General features: G+C 38.4%; 1 protein-coding gene across 2 annotated transcripts in view; it reads left to right on the top strand.

The window, feature by feature from the left end:
• LOC306871947 (regulator of G-protein signaling 3-like) overlaps window positions 1-19,215 on the top strand; it is a 137,318-nt gene that overhangs the window by 78,767 nt on the left and 39,336 nt on the right. For both annotated transcript variants that reach the window (XM_079420225.1, XM_079420226.1), the window contains one exon: window positions 7,637-8,506. In XM_079420225.1, coding sequence (XP_079276351.1) covers window positions 7,637-8,506 — 870 coding nt within the window. The remainder of the gene's footprint in view (window positions 1-7,636; window positions 8,507-19,215) is intronic.

Genomic DNA, 19,215 nt, shown 5'->3' with positions numbered 1-19,215 from the left:
AAAAGTCCAATATTTGTCAAATAATTCCACTCTCTGTAAAAAAACAATCAGTTTTAAGGAGTGTCACCTCTTGCAAAAATTTAAGTAAATGTTTACTGATGCGACTGACTAACTTGATCTCCATCCACACCCTCCTTTGCATCATTTCATATGTTTTGATACTCGAGATGGCAAGCTCTGTGATAGAGCCATATACAGTATGTTTGAGTCCGAGTCAGATGAAATTGAAACAATGCAACCACAATGATTGCAACAGTCTGTTTCAGTGTGGGAATTGCTTTTTCTTGCTTAATTGCATAATTGTTGTATATAGTTTTAAAAGTACTGTTGTTACTTGTTGTTTTATAAAAGATACCACAGCTTAAGTAGATTTACAAAAACTGCATTGTTTCTCAGTGTGATTTTATTAGCAACACTCAATCAAAGATATGCTTAGTGACAAAATGCCTGGCACTGCTGTATATTTCAATAGATAGATATGATAGGATATAATAATTTGGTAACACTTTATTTTAAGGTCTAATTCCCACTAGTTGCTTATTAGCATGCATAATTACTAGCATTGGCTGTTTATTACTTATAGAGCACATATTAATGCCTTATTCTGCATGAGCATATTTTAGATCCCTTAATCCTACCCCATACCTAAACTTAACAACTACCTTACTGTCAATTAATAGGCAGCAGTTTATTGTTAGTTGTTTATTGAATCAAAAATCTTAGTTATTTGTTAGTTAAAAGTGAGCATTGGTCCCGAAACTAAAATGTGACCAATAATTCACTAAACATTCTGTTGCGAGATGGGAAGAAAAAAAAAAAAAATAAAAAAAAAAAATAAAAAAAAAAAAAAAAAAATATATATATATATATATTTTTTTTTTTTTTTTTTTTTTTTTCAGTTGCTCAGGTATGTCATAAAAAAAAAAAAAAAAAAAAAAACACACACACACACACACTTTATGAATGCTATGCAAAGTACAGTTTATTTACAGCCACTGATTGAACAACGTATGTGTTTTTATTCAACATCTTTATCCAACAGCAGCATGGCTCTTCTGACTGATGGACAGACTTGAGTTGTTGAGAACACTCTTCCCTTTTACATATGACACATCCGAGCGATTCAGAAGGGTAGAAAAGAATAACTCATATTTTAAACAGGGGAGTTACTTTTGAGTTCTGAAACTTGCAGTATGTGTTATTGTAAAGTAACCTCTTATGCAGGTGCATCTAAAACAATTAGAATATCGTGAAAAAGTAATTTTTTTCTTGTAACATTTCAAAAAGTGAAACTTTCATATATTTTAGATTCATTACAAGTAAAGTAAAACATTTCAAAAGTTTTTTGTTTTAATTTTGATGATTAGAGCTTACAGCTCATGAAAGTCAAAAATCCAGTATCTCAAAATATTACAATGTTTACATTTGAATTTCAATAAATGACCATCCCTATAGTATAAATTCTGGGTATCTCTTGTTCTTTGAAACCATAATAATGGGGAAGACTGCTGACTTGGCAGTGGTCCAGAAGACAATCATTGACACCTTCCACAAAGAGGGTAAGTCACAGAGGGTCATTACTGAAAGGTGGGGCTCTTCACAGAGTGCTGTATCAAAGCATATTAAATGCAAAGTTGACTGGAAGGAAGAAATTGGATAGGAAAAGGTGCACAAGCAACAGGGATGACCGCAAGCTTGAACTGTCAAGCAAAGCTGATTCAAACACTTGGGAGAGCTTCACAAGGAGTGGACTGAAGCTGGAGACAGTGCATCAAGAGTCACCACGCTCAGGTGTCTTTGGAAAAAGGGCTACCAAGCCACTTCTGAAACAGAAACAATGTCAGAAGCATCTTACCTAGGCTAAAGAGAAAAAGAACTGGACTGTTGCTCAGTGGTCCAAAGTCCTCTTTTCAGGTAAAAGTAAATTTTGCATTTCATTTGGAAATCAAGGTCTGGAGTCTGGAGGAAGAGTGGAGAGGCACAGAATCCAAGCTGCTTCAAGTGTGAAGTTTCTGAAGTTAGTGATGATTTGGGGTGCCGTGACGTCTGCTGGTGTTGGTCCATTGTGTTTTATCAAGTCCAAAGTCAATACAGCCATCTACCAGACGATTTTGGAGCATTTTATGCTTCCATCTGCTGACAAGCTTTATGGAGATCCTGATTTCCTTTTCCAGCAGGACTTTAGCACCTTCCCACAGTGCCAAAACCACTTCCAAGTGGTTTGCTGACCATGATATTACTGTGCTTGATTGGCCAGCCAACATGCCTGACCTGAACCCCATATGGAATCTATGGGATATTTTCAAGAGAAAGATGAGAAACAGTCGATCCAACAATACAGTCGAGCTGAATGCTCAGTAGTTCCTCAGCAGTGCCACAGGCTGATCGCTTCCACGCCATTCCTCACTGATGCTGGAGTTTGTGCTAAAAGAGCCCCGACCAAGTATTAAGTGCATAAATGAATATACTTTAAAGAACTTGAACTGTTCTGTTTTACAAATCCTTTTTTTGATCGATCTTAGGAAATATTCTAATATTTTGAGATACTGAATTTTTGACTTTCATGAGCTGTAAGCTCAAATCATCAAAATTAAAACAAAAAAACTTTTGAAATGTTTTACTTTACATGTAATGCATCTAAAATATATGAAAGTTTCACTTTTTGAAATAAGTTAAAAGAAAAAATTAACTTTTTCACGATATTCAATTTTTTTTAGATGCACCTGTATGTGCAAATATCAAGAACATTTTGATTTTCTATTTCATGGCTGCTTTAAGTAACTTGCTTCAATCTGTTGCGCCACCTTTATAGCTGACCTGAAAAAAAAAAAGTATGTAAGAAAAATACAATTTGTGTTAATGTTCTCTATAGTGCCCCTGCAGTGCAGGAAATGCAATTACAATAATTGCAGTCTAACATATTTCAGAACACAAACCACAATAAAGGCAAGTCATTGCACAGCTTGCGTATCGTCTGAGTTTACATGCTTGCATAGAGTATGTCGAAATGCCCTCACATCTTATATATTAAGAACATTTCTGGTTTCACCTGCCGATGTACCATCCATGTACCATTCAAAGATCTTTTGAAAAAGCCACAGTATCTTGGTGAATTGTGCAGACTCATTTGATGAGAAAAAAGTAATCTCCGTTTAAAATATATTTTCCAGTCATCATGTTGGACAGCTTAGTGCTTTTAATGAATAATAGATGAGATTTCCTGGGAGCGACTAAAAGGTTGTACAAGAATCTAGAATAAAGTAATACTGCACCCTTATTGATTAAATAATTAGTGGTGTTTTTAAAGGAAAGAATCACCATTGCACATTTGAACATTTGGGCTTGGGCTCTTTTCATTTGAGCCAGTAAGGAACCACCCAGAATATTAGCGACTGCCTAGCAATGTCACTAAGAATATCATAGCAACACCCTTGCAATGACCTTATCATCATCACAGTTTTGCCAAGGCAACAAATCTATTCAATTTCAAAATAACCGATTTATATATTGTAGACTTTGTATAATCCACTCTCTCTGTTTATTTCAAAGAAATGTAGTTCATGTCAAAATTCTCATGTGTCACCATCTTATTCTACACATTTCTTTTTTTTTCTATGTTTTTAAAGCCCCCCCCCCCCCCACACATTAAGCAATTATTCTATTTTTTTTGTTCTGCATCATGATGGGCAAGTGATGCATGAGGGACTCAACAAACACAGACTGAACCATCCCATCACAGATAATAGAGCAAAAGACAGCGTTTAAGGAAATCATCTGTCTTTGGTTCTTGTGTCCTAATTTCCTCTGTGTCGCTCTGATCGGTAGTAACCTTTCACACAACCTAAAAATACCACAGATGATATAAGAGGCTCATTCTTAGTGAAGCTCCAGTTATGGATGGGAGAGAGCTAATATGTCGTACATCATGTGAGCAGTGGTAATATGAATTCCATCTTATGACTTCTGCTTTTGGCTTCATCAGCTGAGCTTGTTTTCTTTTGCAGTAAACCCCTCTGAAAAGCACTCAGAGGAGTTTCTTTATCACCAGCTTTGGTTGCACCCTATTAGAGTGAGTTATAAGCAGCATGCGCTGGTTTTGAGAGAGAGCTGATTAGGGTTCAGGAGGCTTCCAGTGTGTACTTATGCTAGTTTATATTAAATGTGCATTCCTGGTATAGGAACTAGTTTCCTTACTTCCCCTTCTGGTCATTTACTGGTTATTCCCAAAAAGCGTATGTTTTATCCCCTCTACTCTTCAGACGGGATCCATTTCCCATTTCTAACAGTAGGTGGTGATTTAAGTTTTCCTACCAGCATTAAAAAAAGTGTTACACATTCTTCTTTTCAGTGCTGCAAGCAACCTAGTAAAATGTGCAACATTATGATTTATGCTAGACTAAGATGAATCACAAATCTGTCTACAAATGATTGTCTGCCTTATTAATTGATTTTTATTTTCTGTATGTTTGTTTTATACGGATGACACAATTTCTACACTGTCTAAATTTCTACATTTAAAAAAATAAAAGTCAATGATAACATTCGTGTTCAAAAGTCCCCCCTTGTAATGAGTTCACTGGAGGCGAGTTGAAAAGAACCCAAGAGCAGCTTTACTTAAATCCCAAAAGTGACCAAACAATAAACAAAGACTTGACTTGAAATAAGACTTGACTTGTCATGGCATGGAATGAGCAGACTTGGCATAAACAAAAGCAAGAACTCACCAACAGAGGTTACAGAGATAATACTCGACGAGAGTCAATGGCAACATGAGGGCTATAAATACCAAACAAAGAGAGTCACATGACACAAACCAACCAATGGGAAACAAGGCACATGTCTAAAGCAACCAATCAGATCATGACACACACAAACACACACACACACTAGGCAGGAATACATAAGGATCAAGGGAATCACATGACTAGACAGGAACTATGACAAAATAAGAGACATGAAAACAATGAACATGAAACAAAACCCCAAAACAGACATGACACCCCTACATTTTGCCCTGAATCTATAGAATCTAAACAAAAGCAAAGACTTGAGTAAATATTTTTAAATATTCAGTGGTTTGTATCCTAAAAGTGCTGATTTGAAGCCCATTTTATGTTTAAATAATGTAATAACATGTGATTCTTATAACTGTTTTATGATTAGTAAAACCCCATTTAGACAGAGAGAAATTTGTATTTAACAATTTCACATTGTGGTTTTAATCCTGTCCATATCTGCAAAATGTTTTTTTTTTTTCACACAATCTCTGTACAAATTCCAGAGCAAATTACCTACCTTTTGCCTATCTCCTCTGAGAAGTCTAATCCCATCTGCCTGTGATTGCTTATATTTTCACACCTCTTTTCCTCGTGTGTTTTGGTTTACATTAATTACCATAAATTATTATTTTCAACCTCTATTCTATTCTGCTGAATTCGCCCTTCAGTGTCTAAAGTCACTTCTTTTGTGCCTTTTTTTTTGTTTGTTTATTTAGCCTTTATTGTACAAGAATTTGTTAAGACTTTGTAAGTAATTAATGTGGGAGAAGGGGCCAGGATTGGGACATCTTACCCCTCTTTAATATCTCACTACAACAACTAAATTGACATAGACTAATGCATTATTATCCTGCACATGCTAAAATTAAACATTTTACAATTTAAGGGTGTACTCACACTAGGCATTTTGAACCGTGCCCGAGCGCGTTTGACCCCAAAGGCGCTGTTCGTTTGACTAGTGTGAGCACTCCGTGCCGCGCTCTGGTGCGGTTTGTTTCCAACAGGGCCAGGGCACAATTTGGTTGGGCTCGGGCACGGTACGCATGCAGTGTGAGCGCTAACCGCTCCAGAGCACGGAACAGATACTATTGTGTGTGCGCTACTGTCATCATTACGACCGCAAACATGTTCTATTACTACTACACTACACTTTTCAATTAATTTAATTCAATCAAGTATATTTAGGTTTATAATGGCTCAGGTTCTCATCTTATTGATGAACATGAATTGTAGTTTGCAAGTAAAGTTGCAAATTCTTTAATTAACGTCAGCTGCCTCCGTAATAATACTCTGGTCTGATACATACAAGTGAAAATCGCTGCACACAGTGCACGGCATAAATTATAAATTAATTATTACATTTATTAGGCAGAATATTAGCGAAAGTGGTTTTTCTGTTATCTCATACATGATGTAAGCATGCTCCGGCCCAGAAAGTTTAGTGCAAGTGTGAGTGCAGGCCAGCGGGGGAGTGGGGAGAGGGGATGATCGCACTCGGGCTCGGTTCAAGGGAAACATGCCTAGAGTTGAGTACACCCTGAAAGTAAATCTACATTGTAAATAAGGGGAGGGGCATCTTCCCCATCTTACCCTACAATACATGTAATTTTAGGCCAGGCTTAAAATGCAGCACTCAATTTTAAACATCTGCTTAGTCACCAAGTGGTCTTTGATCTGAAAAAGGTGTGAAGATATGAGAGAGCTTCAAAGAACATCTAGAGTGCTTTTTCGCTTTGCTTAAACCTCAAGGAAATCAGTGACTGCTGCTAATGAAACAGTCCTTATTACTTATTCTCAAACTTTTTACACCAAGTACCACCTCAGAAAATATTTGTCTTTCCAAGTACCACCATTATGAACGACATTAAAATACAGTATAGCACTATGCTCAGTTAAAAAAAACAAACAAAAAAAAACGAGTCAGTTTTATTCCTAATAAGAATATGTATTATTGTCAGCCAATTAAAACATTGTAAATACACAGTTTGAACATTAACACTGCACTGTGCTTACTTCCAGGTAAATAAAAAACTTAATTATTAAATTAAAATATATTGTACCTAAAAGTGAAATAAAAACTGTACTGTACTTCAATGTTAAAAAAACTGTACTTAAATAAAGATTAAATGAAAATGTATGTGTAGCTGCAAGTAACTACAATCAGGCCACGTGTCCACCAAAGCCAGCTGAAAACGCCCAGCTGTGAGCCCTTGAGAGGGCAGCGTATTTTTTATTTTTTTTTATTTTATTTTCAGTTTAAATGCTGTGGTTGCTATGATATGGAATATCCGCTGAAGTAATATGGCAGACGCATTGCGAATGAAATGTTTCTCCAAGCATTATTTTTCAGAACAATATTATGGTACTCCGGCAATTCCATCTGGTAAAAACATAAATACTCGGAGACAAGCAATATTAACTTGTCCATTGTTGTTCAGTTGTAGTACAAGCAGGGTGTGATGGTATTAGTTCCGCCCCTCCTCCACTGTGATTGGTTAGCTAGTGCTCAGCATGAAAAACACACTCCCATTTAAAACAATTGACCACACTTTGAGAACCACTGACTTATCATAATACTATTATGATAAGCAATGAAAAGATGATAAACACACTGAGCAGAATAAAGTATTCAACACTCCCATAATTTTAGAATACCTGGTGATGCCCACTTGGCCACATGTCACGTCACGTTACGTCACTTCACTTCACTTCTTGTATTTGTTCATAAATATAACATGATATTTTCGGTAGTAGTTACAATAATTGTTGTTCAGTTACTGATTATAATTACACATTGTAATATTGCAGTGTTAGAAAAACAGTAACGGTTTTGCACCACTGTTTTCTTCTTTTGTCAGATGTTCGAACCCAAGCAGGATGAGCCATGTGACCTCAGAGGCCGGAGAATGACCTCTGAGGATGACCATTCCCTGGGCAACCTTTCCGATGCGTCAGCCATGACTGTGAGTAGCCCTCAGTCCAGGAGTCTCACCCTGCTGGAGGATCTGTGCACCCCTCTGGAGGAGAACAGCCACCTGGTTCCACCAACACCTCCGCCCTCCACTGAGGGAGAAGATGGAAAGAGCACAGAGAGCAGCATGAACGAGTTATGGAGAGAGGATGAAGGCAAAGAGAAAGAGGAGGAGAGGGGGAATACTGAGCCAATGACCGAGGAGAAAGAAGAGCAGGAGTTCTTGTACTCACACTCAAGAGACTGTGAAGATGAGAAACAGCTGCTTGTTGATGAGGACAACGCTTCAGAGGCAGTGGACACAAACGCTCCACCTTCATCCTCTTCCTCATCATTTGTCATCCCCGAGCTGCGATTAGATCGGTCCTTCAGTGCAGACGCCCTCTCCACCCCTGGCACAGATGAAGAGTATGAAGAAGACGAAGATGATGATGAGGAGGAGGAAGACAGTGATGATAACTACCTGGAACGCAGTGACAGTAAACGGAGGAGCATGGTAGAGGCCACTTCCTGCGAAAAGCACTCAGGTGGACTCAGTGTGCAGAATTCCCTGCGCAGACGCACACACAGTGAGGGCAGTCTTCTCCAGGACCCTCGCACAACCTGCTTCACATCTGACAATGCCATCAACTGCATGGAAGTGGCCGGGACACACAAGGGCGGCTGGACACTTCCATCACCCAAAACCCTGAAGAAAGAGCTGACTAAGAATGGCGGGTCCATGCACCAGCTGTGTATGCTCTTCTCTGGAAGAAAAGTAAGTCCTTTTTGTTCTTGCTCTGACAGTCTTATTAATTGAGCATGCCAAACGATTTATGAATAATTTCCTTCTGTCATGTTACTTGCTTAAGCTGATATATTAGTGAGGCCAAGCCAAGCATCACTATTACTCAGAATCAACATTATGGACTTTTCTAGAGAAATAAAGGTAAATTTGTAACTTGTTCTTCACCATTTGCACTATGGACAGTTGGTATTACTTATCCAAATGGTGAGACATTGGTCAGACTTACAATTTTCAGATAGCATAAAATAGGCAAGACATTCTACTAGACTTACAATAAAAGAGGGAAGATAATTTGGGTCTGGGCTTTTCTGACTTGAAATGGAACAAAGTGTAAAAGTAAAAGCAAAGCAAACAGGGGCCTACCTTTTAAGGCGGCAAGTCATGCACAGGTACAGTGAGCATCACTCACTGTTTTCACAAAAGCACATGCACACCACAAGACAGAAACAGAAATGTCTCATTAGCACTCACAACACAGCCCCACCTTTCTTGCCAAATGTACCATCTGACAGGTAAAAATCAAAAGTTGGATTTTTATCATTTACATCATAAACTGTGCAGAACAAGGTAAGAGGTTTGATCCAATCATATCACATTAATTTATCTTGAGCAATAGTAGTACTGACACTTGCCTTTGTGAACACAGAATGTGTAAATGTTCCTGCATATAAGTAAAGAAAAACGCTGAATAGATAAAAAAAAAGTAGCAACAGGTGATTGTTGCAAGGCAAACATGAATGCTTTAATATACAGTGAGAGACAGACAGATAGATATATAGGTAGATAGATAGTCGTGGTTTTAACTCCCAAAGATCCCAAAGTTTATGATTTACTGGTTCTGTTAGACAGTAATAACTTTGTAACTACAGAATAATAATTGTAAGCATTATGTTCTTAATATGCATGTACTTGTCGAATCAGTTATATGCACCTTGTCTGCTATAGTAATATAATTAATTAAATTAGTCATTTCAAATTCTACTGATATTTCATTGCTCGTTATTCTGTATATAATTTTACTCTAGATAATTGTTCATATGGCTCAGAATGCACATAGGGCTGCACTCTCAGTTTTGTCCACTAAGTGGCGTTCTGACAATTTATTTTGGTCTCTAACCAGACTGACACAGTATTTGATGTTGTCTAGACAAACAGTTTTAAGACCACACATTTATATACATGCCTGTGAATGCATGCTGGAATGACTTTTTTGTTTGTTTATTTGTTGGAATGCTGGATTTGTGTGTGTGTGTGTGTGTGTGTGTGTAAGTAAGAGTGAATTCTTTTACATACAAAACACAGAAGCCTGATACATTCCTGTATCATTCCTGTCCTTCCAAGAGAGATAACTGCTTTTGTAAGTCAGTGCCGATTATTGGCTGATATGTCAGTGCATCCGTATTTTTAAGGCCTTCCATATTAGCACCACCATATCTGACAGTATTAATCTTTCATTATGTTCCTATTTCGTAAGTCATTATTTACTCACCCTTGTGTTTTTCTAATGTTGCTTGCTCTTCTCTTTTTTGGACCATGAAAAGAGATTTTTTCTTTTTTTAAATGTCCCACTTGTGCCTGTCCATATAATGGCAGTGTATGGCGATCAACATCAAGTGTCACAGAGTGGACCCATGCGACGTGCTGACATGACAGCAAGTCTGAGGTCAGTGAAGAAGATTCAAATCAGTAAGCAAAGTACAAAAATACATTTTTTGAGGATTTCTAGGCATTTTATTCTTATTAAATTTCATACTTGAAAATTCAACTTGTGTGCTTTTCCTGGGCGAGTCAAAATGAACTGCTGCGTTAATAGTCTCACGAACATACAGACATGAGACCAACAGCCAAGTCATGATGTTCATTAACACTTGGAATATATGGCATGGGTCCGCTCTGTGATAATTCTGTGTCTTTTTTTAAAAGCTTGATGTTCATGTGCGTGAGCATTTTTTTTAATTCTCTAAACTTCTGTGGTTCGAAAAAGAAAAGAGGCCATATTGCATTAGAACAACACAAGGGTGAGTAAATAATGACTTAATTTTCATTTTGGGTGAACTATCCCTTTAATGGGGTAAATCTTCCCCAATCTTAACCTACCTATTAAAATAAAGGCACATCAAAATTAGCTGTTTCGTTACTAACTAATTGTTGTTTGGCTATTATTATTAATTCTATCATTAGTACATCAGTTACTAGTCACCTTTTCAGAAATAGGTGTAATCACAGCAACATTGCAGCCACTGCCTCCTCTGAAAAAACTTGTCTATACACATCTGTAAGTAGTTCAGAAGGCTCATTATCTTAGATAATGCAGTGTAATGTGGCTTGTAACTCACTTCTGTACATTGCCACCTTTGCAGTTCACTTAAGAAAATATGGAACAAAACCATTAATTCAGCACTCCAGTGATGACAGTCAACTCTCACCCCTTTCTTAGCCACAGGCAGTTTCTTTAGGCCTGTGTCTGGTGCATAATGGGACTATAAATATCCTGAATGGGCACATGATCCCTTGTCTGTCTGCGCATGCATTTGGAGAAAAGTAATGCCTTCCTTGGAGAACTGCAGAGGAGAGAAAGGACATACATTTTGATTGTGTATGAAAAATACAAGACAGGGCAAAGCAACCCTTTACTAGTATTTATAGTCATTTTTTTTAACAAGTATATTGTTGGATATAAACTCAGGAAGAAAAATAATGTCATAATGATTGTGAGTAAATAATGAACTAAAGGTATTTACATTATCACATGATAGTTTCCAGTTCATTTTCAGTGAAGAGAAGGAGAGTGGCATCATTTGAATATCTATATCTATCTATCTATCTATCTATCTATCTATCTATCTATCTATCTATCTATCTATCTATCTATCTATCTATCTATCTATCTATCTATCTATCTATCTATCTATCTATCTATCTATCTATCTATCTATCTATCTATCTCTAAAGAAGATCCAGTAGCAGCTTTATTGTAGTCCCATACAATGATCCAAAAAACGGAGCATCAGGCAAAAAACACTGGCAAAAATGTAATCCACAAACATAGAATCTGTAAACACAAAGTAATGGGTGCAATACCGCAGCAACAAAAGTGAGCATGGTATATATCAGGGTGAGCTAATAGGTAAATTACAAACAGCTGAAGGTAATGAAACAATAATCAGTGCAAGGGATGATGGGAACTAAAGTCTAAAACAAATAAACACCCATAAGAGTGACCTCTGGTGGCTGTCATCGACACACCAGCTGATGTCTGTGACATAACCCCCACTTGGATTCCAGACGCTCCAGCAAGTGTCAAAAAAAGTCCAGGAGGGAGTCGGAATGGAGGTGGAGGTGGCAGGGCAGGAAGCCAAGGCAGGGCCAGTAGGGCAGGAGGCTAGTGCGGAGCTGAAGACCACCACAGCAAAGCAGACGGAGCCAAATATCCCCATAGCGGAGCAAACGACCACCACAGTAAAGCCGACAGGACCAAAGATCCCTACGGTGGAGCTGACGATCACTTCAGTGGAGCTGACAAAGCAGATGACCCTGCTGGCAGACCAGGTAGGACTGCAATAAATAGCATAGAGAGGTTAGGAACAGCCTTTATGGTCATAACAGAACAGGCAGACAGTTCAGCAACAGAAGAACTGGAGGAGGCTCAGAAGTCGACTCCTGGACTGGAACGAGATCAGTAGTGAACTCATAAACTTCAGTGGGCTCAGGAACGGATTCATGGACTAGAATTGGCTCGCGAGTCGACTTGTAGATAGAAACAAACTCTGGAATGCACTCATAGACTTGAGTGGATTCTACAGTGGACTTCTGGACTAGAACGGACTCAGGAGCAGACTTGTAAACTGGAACGAGCTCTGGAGTAAACTCATAGACTTGAGTGGGCTCAGGAACAGAGTCATAGACTGGAGCGGGCTCAGAAGTGAACTCATAGATTAGGGCAGACTCTGGAGTGAACTCATAGACTGGAGCAGGCCCCAGAGCGAATTCGTAGACTGGAATAAGTTCTGGAATGTACTCCTAGACTTGAGTGGGATCTGGAGCGGACTTGTAGATAGGAGCGAATTCTGGAATGATCTTGTAGACTTGAACTGGCTCTTGAGTGGACTCTGAGGGCTCCTGGAGTGGACAAGGCTCTTGAGTGGACTCGGAGGGCTCCCTGACTGGAGCGGTCTCTGTAGTGGACTCTGAGGACTCCCGGACTGGAGCGGGCTGTGGCGCGGACGCTGAAGGTGCCCAGACTGGAGCGGGCTCTGGAGTGGACTCTTAGGATTCCCTGGACTGGAGTGAGCTCTGGAGTGGATTCTGAAGGCTTCCGGACTGGAGCGTGCTCTGGAGTGGACTCTGAAAGGTCCTGGTCTAGAGCATGCTCTGGAGTGGACTCTGAAGGCTCCTGAACTGGAACGGTCTCTGGAGTGGACTCTGAGGGCTCCTGGATTGGAGCAGGCTCTAGAGGGGACCCTGAGGGATCCTGGACTGGAGCAGGCTCTGAGGCTCTGGAGGGGACCCTGAGGGTTCCTGGACTGGAGTGGGCTCTAGAGTGGACTCAGAAGCGACCCATGCAGGCAGAACAGCCAAAAGATGAAAGGCAAAGACGGTCTTCTTGATTATGGCAGCAGCAGTGAAATCGGGTGGCTGTGTAGCGATCTCTGAGATCACCGCAGTCCGGTCTTCCAGGACGACTGGACTTGGGACCACAGGAGTCAGGGTCCTTCAGGAGTACTTCAAGTACTTTGCTGCCTTTCTCCTTCTTGAACTTTGTTTACAAGTCAGAAGAGTGAAGCTTTGCTATCCTCTGGAGGTGTAGTCTATTTACAATAAACTGGTCAAAAGTGATCAAAAACACATTTATTATTTATTAAGATTTCCATTTGAAATGAATGCTGTTGTTTGGAACTTTCTATTCATTAATGATTTCTGGAAGAAAAAATAATAATCACAGCACATTAAGCAGCACAACCAACCATTTTCAGCATTTGTAACAATATAATGACAAAATCCAATGTGACATCATGTTATCATGTGACACTGTAGTCTAGAGTAATGATGCTGAAAATTCAGCTTTGTATCTCAGAAATAAATAAAATTTTAAATTATAATGATATTTTACACCATTGCTGTTTTTACTGTACTTTTGATCAAATAAATGCAGCCTTGGTGAATACAAGAGACTTCTTTTAAAAACAATACAAATCTTACCAACCCAATACTTCTGAGTAGTAGTAGATACCATTATATACAGTAGTCGCATGTGATGCAGGATGCAGTTACTGTATGTTTTCTCTTTTCCACAAAGTGGATTTTTTTAAAGATAATTTAATTGGTTAGTAGAGTGATGGGGCTTTGCCTGCTCTTTCCTAGTTGCTGTAATTGTTTTATCATGTCACATCCTCGGCCTGGTGCAGGCGATCCAGAGATCCAATGTTTACACCAGGGACCAGCTGATGAGTCTCTGACAGTGTGTTATGGCCGGAACCTAGAAATCCACAAGGAGTTGAGGTGAAAATATTTGCCATTAAGGACCAGAGGAGAACAGAAACTACAGACCATATCTTCCATCTTTTGTGATGGAGAATGTGAGATCGCTACTGAAAAAAGATGGAAGAGTACTGTAACATCACTTACTAAAGTAATTGGATGTTTTGTGAGGTTGTGTTGTGTGTTTCACTGAGGCAGGGATGGGTAAAAATGTACCGGACTATATTGTGGGCTTATCTGGATTTCGATGTGTATGTGTGGACTATGTAAGTAAATAACAGATTTTCCAACTCTGAACATATTACTGTGAAAGTGCTTGTGCGCAGCCCTGACATCATCAATCTTGCTGCCTGCATTAGATTTTAGATGACTCCGCTATTGTGGGTTGTATTAACAGAAGATAAGAGTGTGGTGGACAGTTTTGTAGCATGATTTGAGCTAAATGACCTCCATATTAACATCACAAAGACTAAATAGCAGGGATTTCAGGAGGCAGAAGACCTTTCTGAACTCACTCATCATCAGAATATGGAGGTGGACATTTTTGAGGAGTATTTGTACATGAGCGTCTGCACTAATATTAAACTGGGCTGAACTTGCCAGGTTCAAGATGCTTTATGCTCTGAAAACAGTATAACAGTTGTGTTATTTTCTTTTTGTGTTAAAAATCTACTGTGAGGATTTACTAAAAACCGTAGTGAAAAATGAGATGAAAAGGCATTGAAACTGACCTTATTGCATATTACAACTGACCTTATTACAACTGACCTTATTGCATATGTATTTGTAAGAGTTTCCCTTTCAGACACAGCATTTATGGGAGGAGAGTATTTAAATCATGAAGCAATCATGAAGACTAAGGTTTGATAGTGATCAAGACTTTAAATTGTTTAATGTTCAGTTATGTTGGAATTAATATAATTATTATATTAATCAATTACACTGGGTTTCCATTGTGATGAAGAGTGGACCATTGTCTTAAGATGAAGGATGGATACGTAAAGATCTGTCTTTGCTGCTTTACTTGCAAAGTAGTTAAGCATTTAGCATGCTGTTTGCTATTTACTGCTAACAGTTTCTTAGCTAGCTAGTATTACATACATGTGATGTGTCAAAAATATATGTAAAATTAAAAGTTAAATTATGTCAGGGAACTATATAAATAACATAATATGGTCACTTCAAACTAACTTCATTTGATGATTTTTACCAATGATGTGTGTTACTAAAACAATTAATGTCGATTAATTGTTTCAGTGTATGGTCTTTAAAATAAATAGACTAAATAGACGTTGTTTGTCTTTAGGAAAATTAATGTTTTGATTGAGATTACAACAAAATTTAAGGTTTGAACTAAACCATAAATATAATTTGAGAAAACCTTATACATATTAGCATAACCTTAAATATATCCTAATAATATTAGGAATGTTTTAGCTTTTGAGAGAAGCTTATTGTTTGTGTTTATATTTACCATAACATAATAAATCATGAAACTAGATTAGGTCACATACACCGTGTGTATGGGTTGACTTTCTCTTGATTTAGGTTTATAGGTGAAAGTGCAATATTTCTGATAAATTTTCCCAAATGATTCCCAAAAATATCATGATTGTAATTTTAAGTAAAATAATTTTTATTTTCAGTTTAATCTTTATGCAGCATAACTAAAATGTGAGTTTTATTCTCAGACTTTTAGTCAACTAAAACGTTGCTTAACAAAAAGCAGGACAGGTTGAATAAATATGATAAAAATCAAAGATATTTGGCACCGCACTAAGACTAACGGTGTGGTCACATTTAATGAATTCCATTTATTTCAATAGGAATGACCTTGGATTAAAAAAAAAAAAAAACATATATATAGGCCTATATATATATATATTGTGGCGGGAGGAGCAAACAACAGACACAGTGGGCGTGGCGTCAGGCCTCGGAGAGGTTTTTATTAAACAATAAATCAACAAAAATAGTGTCCAAGGGGGAAAAATTGTCCAAAATAAACAGGGGATCTGGTGTCCTCGTCGTGCTGCGGGGCTTGTGAAGGAGGGCAGTGTTCAGGAGGGAAGGGTCCAGGGAAGGGGTGGAGTCTGGTGGCCGCGCGAGCTCCCCTCTCGGGTCCGGGAGCGAGTGGCGGCGGCTTCTTCCAGCGGCGACATCCTACTCCTAGGCCCCCGGAGCTTCTGGGGGACTCGACGGCCCGGCATCCTGGCCCGTCAGCCGTCTAACGGGTGCAGCAGTCCTCCTACTCGACGCGCCCTTCCTGGACCCACGAGGACACCAGCGTGCATGCACGGGGAAGAGACCGGTCTCCCGAGGAGATGCGCGCTTGGCATTTAAACGGCGGCGGTGATGAGGCTCTATTCACATCGGGTGTGCCTCATCACACGCCGCCAGCCCTGGCTGTTTCAGCGCCCCTCCTCTCTCACACACCCACTCCCGTCGGGAGCCTGGTGAAGGGCTGGCGAATACGGGACGTGGTGGTGATGATGATAAGGGGGGAGGCAGCCGACTCGTCACAATATATATATATATATATATATATATATATATATATATGAAAAAAAGAACACTGTAGTCAGGAATAGTCAGAACCACCTGTTTTTCTCATAAGACTGTCTGCAGACCCATGTATGTAGGCCACTGTCGTTGTGGGCCAATCAGGTTTTTGGAACAGAGCTTGACATGGAGATTGAATGATAGTGTGAATTTACCTACAGAATACCAGAGTATTTTAAGTTAGATTTCATGGAACAGCAGACTGGGTCTGCCATTCTCTCTGGAGAACAAATGGTAGCAAAGCTCCCATAACCTTAATAATGGCTGGCATGCTTTAATGCTCATTTGCTTTGCAAGACAGGGAAATTTACAGCACAAAGAAAAATATGTAATCCACTCTTAAGGAACTCTGCCAGTTTATTTGAATTATATTTATGCTGGGCTTTTGTTGCAGGCTTGTTGGACTCTATGGGACTTTGACACAAAATAAGCTTGTATTTAGTTATTCGTTGCAGATTTTTTGTTGGTGGCCCATGTCAGCTGTGCACAGAACATAATGAAAGCTGAACTGATTTTTCTCAGATTTTACTATTTAATTGAAAGTATTTAAAACTACATAAATTAACTAATCATATCTAGTATTATCTAACTACACATGTGGGTCAGGAAATAAGGTTGACTGCTTGAGAGCAAAATAAGATTTCAAATCTTTCAATTAGTTCTACTGTTTGGCCTCAGAAGACTTGAATGCAGCATTGTTTTGAAGTTAATTGTGACTGTACTTTTATCTGCCTGTTATATTTTTAATATAGTTGAGAACTAGTGTATGTTTAGTGATAGGGGTTGACTTAATTGCTCAAAGATATCTAGTAATAATAATATATTATGCAACTAAAATGATAAAAAATTGAAATTCATACCCTCCAGCATGAAATGATTTCCATGGCATTTGCATTAGTCGATCAAAACCCAAGATTTCTCATTGAAAGCAATGGGCTTACAGTTCTAGCCACGTTACAATAAAGACACTACAGGGCTCTTTTGACGTCTGTATTTTCACACACGCAAAGCACTTGGGCAAACAGCTGTATTTGGCGCCTTGGGAGTTAAAACGGGTTGTGATATGTGATAGATGTGTCTGCATACCCAGCTGTTTTAAATGTGAGAACCAAATATCTGTTACACTCTCAGCAGGACACAGATGCCTGTAAAAGACAAATGTGTTGAAACTTGCATCCCACACTGAACTAAAGATGGGTTAAATATAATCAGTTGTTCTAAAATTAAAGTACACTTTAGCACAATTTAAATTTTGGTGACATTGGTGACAACTGCAACTGCAGTCATATCATACTGTGAGAGTGCAGAACCCGTGAGTGCAGAAATGTTTAAGAAATAACATTAACGTTATGCTGACATCATACTATCTTTTTACTAATAAAATCATCAAAACAAATTTTTAGCTTAATAACATTTCACTTAATAAAGTGACACCAAAACATTTCTGGTGGCTAACTGCAGTATAGTTCAAAATATAATATCAGTATAATTCAAATACATCAAATACATTCAAATATAAACTTCAAATACATTTTTCCCGAAGATAATTTCCATCATTTTAGGTAGTTTTTTTATCATGCTGATGAATGTTCGTGTTCATTTTTCTAATCAGTTTGCTTTTAGTTTGTTATAAAAATGGGGTGTGGTGTCAAAATTGTGTGCTTGTGATTGGGTCAGCAGGAGTTTTGGGCGGGGCTTTGATACCATGGCTCCACCTTACGATCACAACTGAGCAGGATCCAAATGAATCATGACTGTGCTGACTCGGCTCGAAATGAACTCCTTGTGGTAGCTTTTTTTGGCTGTTGTAAATGTGTTTGTAAAACACAATTGCTGTGGCAAAGAAAGCTGAAATCAGGTGTTATCATTTTATTGTTATGATGATAAAGTCATAACAAAATGAACATCTGATGTTGTGTTTTAACAGGTGTGTTCATATTTACGGATAAGTAGCATGTACACAAAGTATTTTGAGAGTGCATTGAGAAGTGTAGTCACACACAGACATCAAGATTTTGCATATGAATCACAACAACGGTGAAGATCAAAACAAAAAAGGCTTGCAAATTAAGGAAGAGTTTATAATATTAAGCCACCCATCATGCATTGCAGCATGAAGCTTTGTTTGTTTTTATTGCCAGCATTGTTGTGAGTCATGTGGAAAATCTTGATGTCTGTATGTTACTACATGATGTTTTTACTCAAAATGTCTCATGCACATGCATCTTGTCTAGCTTCAGAATAAGTGATCATTTCAATGCTCTTGGTACCTGTACTGCAGATTCTCAAGGTTGGGTGGCTATAAATGCCAAATATAAAACAAAACTAAAGTCTTAAATGCTCATTTTAGGATGATTTTTATCATCAGCAACAAGGAGCTGAAACCACCTGATCTCGCTTTAATTTGGCCTCCTTTGCTGTGACAATAGTGTTTCACAAACACACTTACAGGAGCCAAAAAAAAGCTAACACAAGAAGTACGAGGACCAAGATCCCAACTAAAGCAAACACTGCCCCCCTCAATGGTGACTTCAAATGAAACAAATATTAACATCTGTTAATTCTCAATAAGAGCTTCTCTAGATGTCTGACAGAAATAAATTCAATCTAATGAGTGAAGCTGGTGATGCTGTTTGTGGAGA

This window comes from Barbus barbus (assembly GCF_936440315.1).
Source record: "Barbus barbus genome assembly, chromosome: 6".
NCBI lineage: Eukaryota > Metazoa > Chordata > Actinopteri > Cypriniformes > Cyprinidae > Barbus > Barbus barbus.
The sequence above is the reverse complement of the archived record's forward strand: the minus strand, read 5'-3'. Positions and strand labels throughout refer to the sequence as shown.